Source organism: Poecilia latipinna, unplaced genomic scaffold (genome assembly GCF_001443285.1).
Source record: "Poecilia latipinna isolate Pla-1442-1.1 unplaced genomic scaffold, P_latipinna-1.0 Scaffold1428, whole genome shotgun sequence".
NCBI classification, from domain to species: domain Eukaryota; kingdom Metazoa; phylum Chordata; class Actinopteri; order Cyprinodontiformes; family Poeciliidae; genus Poecilia; species Poecilia latipinna.
In genome coordinates, this window is record NW_015114044.1 from 102,173 (window position 1) to 118,423 (window position 16,251).

Consider the following 16,251-nt stretch of genomic DNA (forward strand, 5'->3'; position numbering starts at 1 on the left):
GCATGACCCCTCTGCCCTTGAGCGAAAGGTCACAAACTGGTTTCTGGAAGAGACCAGTTTGTGATTCTATCAATTACAGCGAGTCGTCCAGGTCCTGAAGCAGCTAAGCAGACCATCACACCACCACCGCCATCATGGACTGTCAGAACGATTATCTTTTTAATAAATGCTATATTAGTATCTGACGTTGTCAAATGCATTTTCACATTCATCTTTTTAGTTAACACAGCATTTTATTAAAAGTCTACGGGAACATCCAGACGTTTTGGGGAACGTGAGAATAAGACATTTTCTTTTTCCTCTTCATAAATGAAATCATCAATTGAAAAGAGCTAATATTTACTCACTGTCACACAGAAGAATAAACTGAGACAATCTGCATATAAATACATTGCAAAGAAGTAACACTTTGCCTCATTGACATCACTTCCTCTCTGAGAGGCTGTCAAAGAGCGCCCCGTCGGTCCCAGCAGGACCTTCACTGTGACAGAAGCAGCGAGCGCTCCTAAAGGCCCGAGACAGGCAGACAGCAGAGCTCCCCGGCCTCTCTGTGGCCCAACGGCTCTCTTCACGTCGGGTTTAAAGTTCTTACTGGAAAGGGAACAGCAAATGCTGCCATCGATCAGGGAAGATCTGCTGACTCGGAGCTCGCTCCCTCGCAGTAACCGCTCCCTGCCCATAAACAGCGCCGGGCCGAGTGCGGCCAGGCGAGGGGTGAGGCAGCAGCCTCTGTTTGTTTCTGTGTACTCATGTGTGGGGTCTGCAGAGGCCTGTGCCAAAGTCTTGGACAAAAGGCACGTGAGGTCAGCGTTACAGACACCAGCATCGTTTACAAACAGACTGCTGAGGTGTCGCACGTTACCTCCAGGCATCCCAGCTCAGAGCTGCTCTCACTGGTGGCCAGTTGTTTTGGTGAACCGTGGATATTTGGATGAGGAGGCTATTCTTAGTTTAAAGTAACTCAGAACACAATTGCAGTGACGCACAGATGTTAAATTATGTATTTGTGATCAGAAGGAGGAGGACGTTTACCTCGAAATCTAATCGTTATATGACTGAAGTTAAGCTCGGTATTTTTCAATCAGATCTGTTTCACTGTGAGACAATTAACAGAGAACTGCTTGAAGTCGACATGATTATGGTCATTTAGTTATGCCTTGGAAATATAAATGAAGTTTTTCACATTTTGTCATGTTAAAACCACAAACTTCAACCATAAAATGCTATATTAAAAAAAAGCTGAAAACATGACATGACATGACATGTTTTTTTTTGTTTTTTTTATGTTTTACAAATAAAATGTCTGTGCATTTATTTAGTCCCTCCTGTGCGAATCTTTCCTTGCATCGCCATGTGCGGTTTCAGTTTTCTGCTAAATAGCGTTTTGACCACACATGACCCGTCCCAAACTGTAGATGTGATTTCAAATGGCTTTTTCTCAACTGACAGGGATGGACAATATGGATCTGAAATTTCATTATGACATTTTGTTTGAGTTTTCTGCAATACATCTATCAATTCATGACATCAGAGAAACTATTGTTCATTTAAGGATCCGTAAAATTAAACAGGCTGCCACTTACATTAGGTAGTAAAACTAGCACTAGTCAGTACAAAGTAATTACATACAGTCATCCAGTTGTATTGATATTAACTCGTATTGGTACTAAGTAGAGGGGCAAAGAGCTGAAACAGGAAAAACTTACAAACCCTGCCATGTTGACACCTTTAGCGTTATGCAAACACCATCATTGGGAGTTTTATTCTTTTTATGATAAATCACAATTTGTATCACAATGGTCAAATTTCAGAGTGCACAACAAATACAACACTGGAAATCATTCAGTTTTCAAATTTTTTCTCCGCTGTACAACACGACACGAAGTGTTGGTCTGTCACATAAGCTCCCAATAAAAAGCATTGAAATTTGTACTTGTCGTGTGAGAAAACAACAACACCGCTCCAGACCTTCCAGTGGAAAATATCATACTAAAAGTAACCACAAACACAGAAAGTGTAGGGCCAACACTGTAGAGAAGGGAGGAGGAAACAGAGAGGTTGTGTTTCATCATGTGTTTTCGTCATCTGGAGTCAAAGTCACACGAACAGGAAACCAAGGGACCTGAAGTCGTCTTTTCTCTCAGAGGTCAAAGGAAGTGCTTTGCTGACCGGGTCAATACGATACGAGGAAGGAGGCAGTAATTAACATGTGTCCAGCATCACTAACTGTGATTTGATTCACTTAATTGTTGCCATGCCTGTAGATGTGGGTTATTTTAAGCAGGCTAGTCTGTTCTTGCAACCAAATCCTTACTTGTGAAGCTCAGCACATATCTGCCTTTTGTGAATAACGTTTCATCCCTTTATTCCCATTTTGATGAGTGCTTCAAAGAAATTAGCCTCTGTGTCATCATATCACATTTATATTCCACAGGAACAGGAGGTTGTACATTACAAACGTAAGAATCACAGAGAATCTTTTTTTTTTTTTTTTTTTAAAGTACAAATGAAAACATATGCATGTTGATACCCAACTGAATTAATGTATGCAAATTATAGGGGTGGAATATTTTAAATTTTTTTTAATTGAGAGTTGCTTCATAGCATTAATTTAGAATTTGATACACATCTGTACAGGAGTATTGATAATTGAGGAAAGCACTTTATGGGCCATTTACTGTCTTAAAAGAGGGCACGGGTTACATAGCATCCAAATAAACATGAAGGAATCACACATGGAAAAAAAGTAGCCAGAATGAGCAGTGAGGGCCTAAATGTCACGGCATAAATACACTATTGATTCCTGAAATAATGCTCAGATCAGATAATCACTTAGGGTGGAGAAATAGATTTTTCAGATTGTATTTGCCAAAATCAGAACTATTATTTCAGGCAAAAAGATAAATAAGTTTTTCAAGTGACGGATTTTGCCTTTTAAATGCAGCTTACAGGTTGCATTAAGTTACAGTAGATACACGTTCCTTTCAAACTAGTTTCTGCTAGTTTCTGACAAACTATCTTAAGTCAGAGTTTTGACTTGGAAAGATGCAAGGAGCCTGGAGTTTGATATCAGAAATATTCAAAGTACAATTGGCAAGTATAAAGTAATTCTCAACAGACTATTTGGGAAATTTTTTCCTTCCACTTGCATTGTAGTTAGTGACACTAATTTTTCAACTTGCAGCTTGAACACAGAATAAACGTTTAATAATAAATAGACACAAAACCCACTGGACCAGGCCCCAGTCTACAGTTCGTCATATTATATGCAGAACAATTAAAATAACATGCAAAAGCAAGAACCAGAAGGGGGCTGGCAGAGGCAGGACATCAGCAACGAGAACCGAATAGAGAGAGATTCAGGGGATGAGTGATGCAGAGCAGAAAACCAAAGAGCTGCAGAGAAGAGAAAGCCACACCTGGGATAAATGGGCAGATGTAGAGAGGAGGAGGAGGAGGAAGAGGAGGAGTAAGTCTGCAGCAGAGAAACTAAGGAAGGGGAGGTGGGAAAGACAGACAAAAACAAAGATTTAAGCTGGGAAACAACAGGGAGGAAGTCATGGAAAGGGAATGCACTACTTCTTAAAGCAAAGAGCAGTTTTAGCAATCTGAGTCAAAAACCAGAACACACAGCTGAGTTCTTTGGTTTATGTTTCTCTGTGATTTATTAATCAAAGATTTGCGAGCACATCTACTTAAAAAAAATCATTTGGTTTAATTAAAAAGAGGCACAAGCAAGATTACATGAAGGGAAAACTCCCTCCAATTTGCATTTTAACCTACCGTATCTGTTGTACATAAACCAAATTCATACCGAGGCCTGATGAGGGTAAATTGAGCATCTGACAGGGATAGAAATTAAAGAATCCCCAATACATTCTTTAAAAGGTCCTTTTTGACTTATCTTCTTCTTACTTTTTTCTTTTCCAGTGTTCATATGTTTTTATATCTTATCTTGTAAAAGCATTTTGTAGTTCCTGTTTATTAACAGTTCTAACTAAAGAAAGTCCATTTTTAATTTTTATGATGATTATTGTTGTCATTGTTGTTTGAAATTACAGTTGTGTTTTCCATGTCTAAGCCTTTATGTCCCTCATATGAGTAAATCTAATTTCAACAGCCTGCGAGCTTCAGCTAGCAAAGATCTGAATCAATGTGTTAGGATAAAATATGCACCACTTGTTATAATATAAATGTATGAGGTGACAGATTAAAACTTTTCCTCATTACTTCACGTCTTTAGCGGTAAAAAAAAAAAAAAAGAAAAATCTATATTATTTGTGAGATTTTCTGACCTCAGCAGCTCTCAGTTTTGCACAAATATTTATTTTTGCTTTCTCGACTTTTGTAGGATCAAATTAAAATAGTTGATTGTCTTTATATTGTTTCGGTGCGTTTCAATGCGTCTTTTAATGCTTATTGCTCAATGGTGGTTTTTATCATCTGACTAACCACAGCACTTACACAAGCAATAAAAAAAGCAATAATTTGTAACCCAAACAAGTTTTCTATTGTTTGGAATAGAAAAACAATAGAAAACTGTTTTCCTGTTTTGTTACGGGACAAAGTAAAGGATTATTTCACCAGAGGAATCTGGACTGCTTTTGTTTATCTCTAACTCAAAATATAAAAAATTGGTCAGACCTCAAATTAGATTATTCAGGGTTCTTGAAAACATAGTTGATATTCACAGGACCTTTATTTTATTTGTAAAAGCAAAACGATAGTATGTTTGATGCTTTTTTAATATCAAGATAATTTTATACTAAAAAACTGGACTTTAAATACAGATCAAACCTGGATTAATTGATATACATTGGTCACAAAATAGTAAAAATGACTTAGAATCAATTGTGAAACCTTTATTTTAAAAAATATGGGTGTCGGGTACAGATCTCCCAGGTTAGCACTCATTTATATTATTGCTAATAATAATAATATAAAGCACTGCAAATTGTTTTGTGAAATTTTCATAATTAACCAAAGCAGCTGCAGATAATGTCACAATAATAACTGAAGGACAGGAAACTGATGAATTAATAAGCTGCAAATAAACACAAAACCTACAAAAAAACAACAACAACTGCAAAAGTACTTAAAAAAAACGAAAATAAAATCCTGGCTTTCTCCAACTTTCTTTCTTCTTCCAGCCTGTATCACAGTGACAGCACTCAACCACCCCGCTCCTCCCGCCCCCATCCACTTTTTCACTCAGCCGAGTACAGGAGGATGCTGTGTCATCAGAGACTGAGGACTCAGACGGAGCACTAAAGCCCGGCCCTCGGTCTAATTTACTACGCCCTGATAGAAAGAACGCCAGAGACGAGGCGGCAGAGAGGAGAGGGGAAAAAGCATAATAATGAACGGTGGTGGACTCCAAGAGAGAGCGGGACGAACATAATGTAATGCTGTGTGCAGCGAGTCTCAGTTGCTGCTGCCAAGAGCTCACCTTGCGCGCCCTCTAGCAGCTGCTGCCGAGCACAAACCTGTGCAGGAATTACTGCTCTGCTGCACACTGCTGATACAACCGTCACAGCAGCAGTGGAAAAACTAGGCTTCGGGGGGTAAAAAAAAAACAAAAAAAACCTGGGGTTTAGTGTTGCTGCGCGTACAGGCGGCGTCCGTCTGCGCACAGGGACACACATGTACATGTCCTCCATCCGTCACGTCCTGCTCTGCCTTCCTTTAACATTGCCTCGTCACATCAGACATTCGGAAAGCCCAGGCAGTATTCTCCCCGTCACAGGGGAAAACAAGAACTGCAACTCTGCATTTCTCTTCCTCGCCACTGCCTCCTCTTCCTCTCTTTTATACATGAGTGCTGTGATCAGGTTTCCTGCAGCAACACTAACACACAAACACACACACACACACACACACTTAGACTCATTGACTTACAGAGCAATGTGGAGCGATTGGACGGATGAGCATCGGTCAAGCAGAGGAGACAGACAGCCTTGAAAGGTGAGGGCAGAGACAAGGGGGGGAGCAGTGGACCCTAACTTGTTACATACTCAGAAAGACTTCCTCACAGAGGGAATAAAGGTCAAATATCTGTGGATTAGACATAGTGCTGCTTCAAATTATATAAACAAGGTGGGCGTCTGTACGATAAAGACGCTGAATGCACAGAAAAGCCACTGATGTTGTAAAACAGGCCCATCTGCAACTATAAGCAGAACTGGTTAAGCTGTGCACAAAAGCCTTAAAACAGATGGTTGTCATGGAGACTTTATATGGCACCCTTTGCTGCAGCTCTCTGAAAGTGAGCTTTGGAGATATTATTTCTCTAACTCCCTTTCAGTCCTTCTCCTTGTGCATGGTGGTAAGATAAACCTGGATCTCCCTCCGGCCTTGGTCGTCCTCTTAAAACATTTTCATGACCAATCAGACTGCAGAAATTTCTTGAAGCTATTTCAAGACAGAGACATTTAAGGCATGCCTGCTCCTCTTTCCCATTTTGAAGAGCAGCTTAGAGTTTTCCCTTGTTGCATCGTCTCAGAGTGAGCGCACTTCAAGATTCATTAATATTACAAACTTATTCACTAAATGTCAACAGTGCTTTACATGAGAGTGTAAATAGAAAGAAAGGATTAAAATCTGTTCAGAAGTGGTCTATGACCTAAATATCCTGCTCTTTGTCTTTACGAGCAACATTTTTACATTTTAAAGGACACTGATCAAATTGTTAATGAGATTTAACTGTAAAAAAAAAAAAAAAAAAAGGAGGGGGAAAATTATTTTTGACAAAAAAAAAAAAAAAAAGGAGGGGGTAAATTATTTTTGACAGTTATTTGTGCAAAAGACGCAATCTATAACGTGCTTCATTACAGTAAGTTCTGCTGAATTACTAGCAAAATGTGCAATTACAATATTACTGAAGAATAAATAATAAAGACAATTTCAGTTATAATTAACCCTCATCTCACCCTTTGCACACATCTAAACATTCCCATCACTCCAGGAGTTTTAGGATTCTGGTAGCCAAAATTTTAACCAGGTGTGGGTGAGGCAGGTGTATGAAGCAGTGTTTCCCATAACACTGTTGTTTTAATGCTTGTTTAAATGCACCAGCTTCTCACCACGCGTAACAATCTGCAAACAAACAGCATCACAACAGAGAGACGGTGTTCCTAGATCAGCAAAGTAACTGCAGAGCAGAGAAATGAAAGCTAAGGAAGAATGCGCAGAGCATCAGGAAAAGTTTGGAGGTATATTAAAGGCCATAACGTAACCCTTCCTGTGGTAACCACCGACCTGGGACTGTGGATCAATAGATCACAAGAGGCGCATGCCATTGATGGTTCCATCTACCTTGGGAGGGAGTGCTGCACTGTGCGATTGCCAGTCTTGCTGACTGGCCATCTTGCTTCTATAGAGCCCACAGATTGTCTTATACATTATCACTGCCCAAACACAGGAGACAGGAGAGTCCACACAGCTGCATGCCCCTGCACTTTTCTCTCCACTTCCTGTCCTGCCCTCCATCTTCTGCTCTAACTTCTCTCGCTAGCTTCCACTGGTGCAGAGCTGCAGGAAGGACAGAGCTCAGACATGTCTCTGATAAATAAAAGATAACGAATTTGGCAATGAGCCGGAGGGGTTTGAGCCAACTTTTCCACATCAGGCTAATTCAAAACCTGATTGTCATTCTGTTTTTATTTATGCCCCTTGTGAAAAAAAATCACACTATGTTCAGAAATAGCGCTGATACTGCAGCAGTGCCAGAATCAAAATCTGCAGAAAATGACAGCGCAGCTGTACGCATATATGTAAACGTGAAAAGAAATTAGGCCAGATTAGAAATGAAGTGTAGCTGTAACAAAGGTTTCCCTTGGATGCACTAATTTCAGCACTTTTATCTCTCCTGACAAGTCGACAAAGCACTTACCATCTCAAAGTGTCTTATCCTGACAAAAACTGTTAGTCATTGGGACTGATTTTATAGAAGGTCAAAGGCAAACCTGTCCTTCCCCTCTGCAGTTTCATTGTCTTTCCCAGACATTAACAGATGCAGTGAATCAACACAACTGGACAAAAAATAAGACCAGAATTGCTTTGCAAAAGAAACCCGCAGTTGCACGAAAAAATATCTCAACTTGCCCATCTGTAAAGGAAAGCTATATATTTGTAAAGAAGAAGCATTTTATAATCTTGCTGAGCAAAATGCCGAGAATGAGCACCGCTTCCTACGATGACAGAGAATGTGTGGTGGAGTTAAAAGTGTGTTTTACCTCAAAGATTTATTCTATCTTTATATTTTGCTTTTTTTTAGCACCTTGTCAGACAAAGTTAATCTTAACAAACACATAAAAACGGTAAACTGTTGATTTAAAAGGGGACAATCTGAGGAAATAGAGGAACAGGTGGGAAACAAGTCCATTAATATCCTTCAGAAAAGGTGCTACGTCTATAAGTTTATATGGCTTTAAAAACCACGGTAAGAGCCATTATTGTGACCGGGCCAAACAAAATTACTCCAAGGGAGCATCGACGACTCATTCAGGAGGTCACAAAACAATCCAGAATATGTTCCAAAGCAATGCAGACCTCAGTAGAGTTAAGTTTTCCTAATAACACAATAGGAAAGAGACTGAACAAACAGGACATCCATGGAACAGTTCAAGGTGAAAACCACTGCTGGCCAAAAAAAAAAAAAAAAAAAAAAAAAGGACCGTCTGACATGTACTTAAAAAAAACTTTGATTATCCAGAAGAACATTCTGAGAAGACAAAAGTGGGACTTCATTGAAGCTCATGTCCCATTACATCCATTGTAAAACAGATCAGCACAATTATTGCACTGCACTGTATGCAATATGCTCATCAAAACGAATGACTTGAATGGCAATAAATGTTACTTAACCATTTAAATACCTTGTACTCAGGCTCTCCATACCTGTGCAGTATACATTAACACTTGTTCTTTAGTACATCATAAAAGTTTAAGGTGAAGAGATGGTAAGGTGGTCAAGATATTAAGAAACCACAACTATGTAAAAAATGTAAAAATAAATCAACTGTTGTTAAGGTGGAAATAATATATTTTTGTTCCTGCAGCTGGACATGTTCATTATCTGAGAGCAGAGTTTACTATAAGCCCACGGCAGAAAGACATAAATGATGTTTGCTTATTTCTTTATATATCATAATCATGCTTGCTACAAAAAATTACCAACATTATTTCATATTGAAGGTTTTCCCAATAATGTGCAGCCTTGTTTCAAAAGAACATCATACAGACAGTGGAACACGGTGGTGGCAGTGTGATGATCTGGGTATGCCAGGTCAAATCAGAGCTGCCTGATTGATTTTCTGCTGTTGACGTTACCATGAATTATGGCCTTTATCAGAAAAATTCCTAAAAGAAAATGTCAATACATAAATTCATGACCTTCAGTCAGCAGTGTCTTCAGCCACCAGACTGAAGACACTGCTGAATCAAATGTGTGAATTATCTCATCATGCCCTTAACTTCTACAAAGTCTTGCGTCTGAGTAATTAAACTGTTTGTAATTAAGCAAACCTAAAAGTTGCAGGACCCCAACCCTTGATATCGGTGCCTTGAGCCCAAGCAGACTCAGGCTGTGCAGCAGGACGATGATCCAATGCACCACAGCTAGTCCAGGCTTAATGGCAAATGGTAGCTGGCCTGAATTTCCATGGCGGTTTATCAAGTCCGAGGACTCAAAAACACTTTACACAATAATCAGTCATTCACACTCTGATGGTGGTAAGCTACACTGAAGCCACAGCTGTGGCTCAAAACAAAAGAATGTAGGCCTAGTCAAAGTTCATACTTAAATCTGATTTATACAGTTTGAATTTAAAATGGGATTAGGGTTAGCCAGTGATTGCTTATGGATTTATGGGCCAGGCTGTTTTGAATAGTTTTTCTCCGTGGAGAAATAAAATTGTTATTTGAAAAATGCTTTTGGTATGTTTTCAGATTGGTCTCAGATTAAAATGTGTTTGATGAGCTGAAACATAAACACAATTTTTAAAAAAACAAGTGAAGCATGACATCCATACAGCTGCTGTAAATATTCAATTCTACCTGAAATACGTTGAAATATTATCTATAAAGTTGAAGAGAACATTTATCCAATAACTATTTGGCAGCATGATAGTGAAAGGTTCTGAAGAATAACATAAGTATAAAGGAAAATAAGTCTGGTATTATGACAGTGCGTGTATTTTCTTACTTTCTGGTTCAAATAGTATGGATCCAAGTCCTCCAGGGGCGTTGCTGCCATTCCATCAGGAATATCGCCATAGATGAAGGGCAGGCTCTTGCCTGCCTCCAGGTCGCTGTTGGGCTTCAGCTCATTGTCGTCAGATGTGTCGCGGTGACTACTGTCCGATCTGGGCTTGGGAGGCTTCTTGTTTTTCTCTTCCTGAATGCGCTTCTCGATGTTAGCGAGAGACTCCGGGGTGAACTTCTTGAAGCTGTCAGGTCCTGGGGGTGCAAGAAGGGGTGCGGCCATGTTTTCATCCTGCAGCTATTTCCCTTTTATTTGTTTACCATCCCCGACAACCAGCTCTGGGAGGAGGGAGACAGAGTGATTAGAAGGAGGAAGAGCAAAAAATAAAAATAAATAAAAAAGGTGCAGAATTTGATTTTCTTTTAAACTAAAAGTTTGAAGTAGAGATCAGAATCTGCCCATTTTCTTATGATCATCTCTGATTAGATAACAGCAGAAATAATACTGGAAATTTGTTTTTTTTAGTACATTCATAAAATGCATCAAAACTCAAAATTCTCAACAATTTTCAGTATGTACTTTTGATGAAAAAGTTATTTTATTTGACTTAAAAAAAATATATGAAGGGTAGAGGCCAATGCTTTGATGCAGAAATGGGAATAATTTTGTAATTCCTTGATTTTATTTTATTTTTTTATTCAAAACTGCAAACAGAGTTAGCTGAAGACTCCAGAAAATCAGAAATGCCTGATCGGTGAATTTTTAGCTTTGAGCATTAGAGGTGGGTCAGAAACATCATGCCTTCATGCACACAAGAGGATTATTTCAGAACAATTAAAGTTCTGACAATAATTTGTCAATAAACATTATTATCAGTTGTAACAAAAACTTTTATCACATCTGCTTAATTTGTAAACCCATTATTGTGCATCTATTACAGCCTTTACTTTGCTATTTTGCAGATTATTTCAAATGATACAACAGAAAAAAAACAATGTTTTTGTGCAGCTTTAGTCTATCCCTAGAGGTTTCAAGTAGTGGAAAAGGGGAATGGGCTGGGTGAGCAGGCAAGCAACCTATAAAATTACCTTTTTTCTTTTTGAATGACCCTAATCAAGATCCTGATCCGGATCTGTTAATACTATCAAAATGACAGAGATAAAAACCACACCATACACAATAACTTATAAGCTGCTAAACAGTGATGCAGAAGAAGAACAAATAATAACTTACAGGAAGTGTTTAATATATGTAAATCTGACCTATTGCTAAAGCAGCAAAACTGTAACTATGGAAACAGAATAACAGCTTTTATTTATGTAGCAATGTTTGAGATTAGGGAACAGGACTGCTCTGAAACACTGAAGACATTTTAATACAGTAAAGCATTAAAGCAATAGAAATTTAATATGAAAAGAAAAATTAAACATGTAACTAAAACAGCATTTTAACTCTTGGTGGTACCATCAAACGTGAATTTCACTCACCAGTCTGTTTGGGTTCTTGTGCTGCTTAATTGACTAAGCAGATTATAAGCACAAAATAAAAATAAAATAAAATAAAATGAAACACACCAGCAAAGTCGGGTTGAAAACAAATTTTAAAAAGAATCTAGAGGAACTCCACAAGCCAGAAAGCACCCTGACAATCCTGTTTCATTCAAGACAAAAGGGAGAAGTCCAGTTGAGATGGCCAGACGATGCAGCCTCCAAGAAGAATCTTTCCAGAAAGTTTACATAACGAGATCCCTCCAGGCGATCCCAAATAGGACACAAGAACTTGACCAGCATTGCATGTTGTGTGTGTTTTTTTTAAGACTTTGTCTTATGGCTGCACAGAAACACCTGCAAAAACTGCAGGCATCCCACAAATTTTAAATAATCAATAGGCAGCTGATGCAACTTTTACAGCATTTAGTGCCAGAAAAAAGAATGGAGAAAAAAAAAGCAAAACGCTGTTCCAAACCAATATCATTTCAGCAAATTGCACCCTGCGCAGAGTTAAAGAAATGATGACAAACATTTTAAAAGCCCATGCAGCCTTTTACTGCTTTCCAAGCAAAAAAGAAAAACTGTTTCACTGTCCTGTTCAGCAGCGTGGAAAGTAAAGTGGGGCTGTGTCCTCTGTGGCGATAGAGGCATCCGACTCAGGGCGCCACGCATCCGGAAACAGCTCTCCTCTGTGCGCTCGGGCAATCATCTGATGGGGTTTGAGCTCACGGGACATAACAGAGATCCAAGCCAGGTGGTCAAATCCAAACAGGACATCCATCTGAGTCAAACGAGTTCCTCTTGAACTTCAATTTCCTTCTCCTGCGGTGTATTAATGCTGCCTGTTCTGTGATAGATCACATCTACATTAATAACTACGTAGCAGCAGGGCAGGTTCGTGTCTCAAATCTAGAGCCGTCCCAAGGTTGTCTGAGGCCCTGAGCAGAATTTCATTTGGAGGCCCACTTCCAGTTAAACCCACCAACCAACTTACCTCCTTTTTTATATACCCTCCATACTTATTTATTTAAAAAAAAAAAAAAAAAATTCTGTATTTGTGTACTCTGCATGCAGCATCTGTTTTACTGCGAACTGGTAAGATAATAAAAAATCCAACTTTTATTAAGTCAGCTTTTTATTATTATTATTTCCATAGTAGTTCTAAAAAGCTTTCCTGATATCAGAGGGGCAGGGAGGGGGGTTACCTTTATTTAACCAGGTAAGTTGGTTGAGAACAAATTGTCATCATCAACAACAACCTGTTCTGGAAACATCAAAACATCTACAGCAGAATATCATAGAGTTAAAAACAGAATAATATCATAAAAAAACTAAAAAGAAAATCCAACCACATTTAACCTGACTAAGCACATTACAAACACATGAAAAAAAATTAGAAAAATGTGAAAACGATTAGACAGTCAAACATCTTGTTCTTTAGATAATAATAATTCTAGAGATATGGAGGTCATGTCTTTTCTTCATTTTGAATCGTTTGTCCTTCCGTACTTAAAGAGAAGTTACTTTACTGTTTCATTATAGTAAGTGTTAAACAGTTAGTTGTGTTTGACAGCTAAATTTTAAATATGTGACATTTAGTTTGAGGTTTGGTCATCCAGCAGCTCTTTTTATTCTTTTTGGGAATCTTGTAATTTTGTAATGAAATAAATACTTAAATTATGTTTTATTGATCAAATTCTTTACTGTCCAGGTTTATATTCAAATGACTGCAGAACTCTTGGCTATAGATGGAGGACATAGGAGATTTAGTTGATACCTGGACTGTAAAAAATATTTTGTGTTCAGGTTGTGAGGATTCTTTGGTGCTTCATTTTTAATTTTTCATTATAACAGTATAGTAAAGTTCATTTAGCTGCAACTTCCAAAGTTTTAGACTAAACATATTGCATTTTCCATTTTTTACATTTGTTTGAAGATCTCAGTACGGTTCACTTCTCTCTCTCTCTCTTTTTTAAAATATGAATCATCCTTAAAATGAAACTGACATATTACAGTTCTGTTTTTGTAGTGTGCATACACATTAAAACACTGGCTATTTTATTTACATTTTTATAAAGAATATGACTTTTGTTAAAGTTTTTCAGTGAAGAATTTCTGTCTATTTTTTTCCCAAGCTTTAATTTGGGTATGTTGAGACCTATTTTAAACTCCCAATGTTCTTATATTATTATCTCACCTGCACATATCATTCATTTTAACATTTTGCTTCATTCTGAAACTAAAAATTTGATTTGTTGTCAGTGAGAGCTTTGATATGGGCAGTTGCCCAGGGCCGCATTTGATTCAGGGGCTACAAGTATGAGATAAAACAACACCTTGTTTTTCTGTCAGATTAACAAGTTTTCTGTTGCTTGTGTTCATATGCAGTCACTGAGGAGTGAGCGCCCCCTGGTGATGAGTAGAGGTTACCTGATTACTTCTGAAATTAGATGAGATTACTTGCTCCGTGAAGGAATGCAGAGCAATTTAGCACTTTTAAATTTCTGCATTTTGACTGTTTTCTAAGAGACACACATGTTGTTGTCAATCAAACTATGCCCAGGTCTTTAGCAAGACAACCTGAACAATATATTTAACTGCGTCCAATGGGGAAAGAGTATAAAAGGTATATGGCTATTCAAGGTAAAATGATATTTATAAAGAATGCGTTGGTTCTGTTTCTATGTGAAACAAAAATGGGAGTCATTGCAGATTTTATGCTGAGGATTGACTTGTCTCAAAACCTTGATGTGTGTGTTGCAATGAAAATTGTTATTTAATATAACAAGTTTTGTTTTGTTATTTAATATTTGTATAATTTATCAGAAAAGTCCTGAGGCTGGATTTGGGTTAGAGTGCAGGAGGAGGGACTGCTGCAAAGTTTGATTTCACCTCAGTCCGGCCCAACCTAAACCAGACAGGATATCTGCTTCCTTCATATTAAACTATGCAATTAATATATATATATTTTTTGGATGCTAAATGGGATAATGCCATATTCCTGACAAGGGGGATGAATCAGTTTTAGGTTACACTATGTACTTGCAGAACATCGTGGTGCCATAACAAATCGAGTGGATTTCTTTTAAAAGAGAAAGTAGATTGAGAAGAAAGAAAACAAAACTCACTCTCTCCTTTTCCTTTGATAACTTCCTTCAGTTTCAAATGATGACCGGGCTGCTCTCTTTCACAATGTCATATCACAACCACAGTGCTATCCCTACCCAGACTGAGAGCTCTCTGTAGCCTGCAGTCCTCACTAAAGTGTTTTATTCCGGGGTGCGTCGTTGTTCTATAGGGCCAAAGCCTGAAATGCTGCAGTGTGCTGCTATAGGTTCTAACTAGTAGGTCAGTGGAATCTACAATCTGGATGCTGACAACTCAAACCTGCAGTAACCTGGCAGCACATATGAACTTACTGCAACGCAATATCGCAAAGACATGTTTATTTTAAAGGAACATTAATCACCAAAAGGGGAAAGTAAACCGCGCCCTGTCAGGCCGAGTCGACAGTGATACAGAAGTGTGATATGTGTTGTTTAAGAGTGGATGAAACAATGCGAATGTCGCGTTTTAACGGGAAGCCTGAATAAAAGGAGAAACAAGGTGCCGCGGTCCCTTCAGAGGACTGCCAAACTATAGACGCACCTTCTACCCCCTCACGCAATACAGTCTCCGGAGAGACTGCAAGCGTAAGGGAGGGTGGCATAAAACTATTACCGATACAAAATAATGTTAGGAAAAACATGCAGGTACAGTTCGGGTGCAAGCGTCGCATTGTTCCTGTAGACAACCGGGCGTCTGTTTTCCACTCAGAGAAGTTTACACTTCCACATCATGTTTCTCATTCTGACACTGAAATGTCATCCCATCCAGCGGCAGGCCAACTCCCCAACATAAAAAAAAAAAAAAAATTAACGAAAGCCTCGCTATGAAACGCGCCGCATCATATCTTCCCGTTTAAAGGAAAAAAAAAAACACACACACACACACACACACACACATTTCCCACTTCTGGCTGAAGCAATCGCATGCACATTTGTTCATGTACTGGCAAGGAGCCTCTTCGCAGCCGCTACAGGGGGAAAGATGCTGAGAGGGACCCGCTCTGCGGCACTGGGATGCAGTCAGTCGACAAAAAGTACGGCTGAGCTCCATCCCGCGGCCAAACATGCCGGACAAAGACGACAACATATTGTTCACTTACTTTTTCTCGCATTAACAGATATCCTGACAGCTGGCACTGAACTGCAGATGTGGAAAAGAGTCGGGAGTAACTGCGGCTGTCGCCATATTGGTGCTGCTATCTTCCTTCCCAGTGCGTGCCGCTGCCCTGCATAATTGATGACTCTCAGCAAATTGTTAGGGAGTGTCGGTAAATGCCTTCACTCCCAATAACGAGCAAGAGACCGCAGCATCGTAAGCACAAAAAGACGTTCATTTAAAACAACACGCACATATATTGCGTTCGGCAACATTATCCGCATCTTTCTTTAATTTTATGCTTTATACTTTCGTGTTTTTATAAAATAAATATTAATTATATTAGTTTTTTTT

The 16,251-nt window shown here is 38.7% G+C and overlaps 1 protein-coding gene across 5 annotated transcripts in view; it reads right to left on the reverse strand.

Annotated features, from left to right (window-relative positions):
• The window catches only part of scn8ab (sodium channel, voltage gated, type VIII, alpha subunit b), a 52,466-nt gene extending 36,426 nt beyond the window's left edge, over window positions 1–16,040 (reverse strand). For 4 of the 5 annotated variants that reach the window (XM_015056999.1, XM_015056996.1, XM_015057000.1 and 1 more), the window contains exons 1-2: window positions 15,902–16,040; window positions 10,205–10,542 (exon numbers count right to left, since the gene is read on the reverse strand). In XM_015056999.1, the coding sequence (XP_014912485.1) occupies window positions 10,205–10,486 (282 nt within the window). In that variant the 5' untranslated portion in view covers window positions 10,487–10,542; window positions 15,902–16,040. Of the gene's footprint in view, window positions 1–10,204; window positions 10,543–15,897 lie in introns of all 5 variants that reach the window. The other variant, XM_015056997.1, reaches the window with a different exon arrangement.
• Window positions 16,041–16,251: the final 211 nt, after the last annotated feature.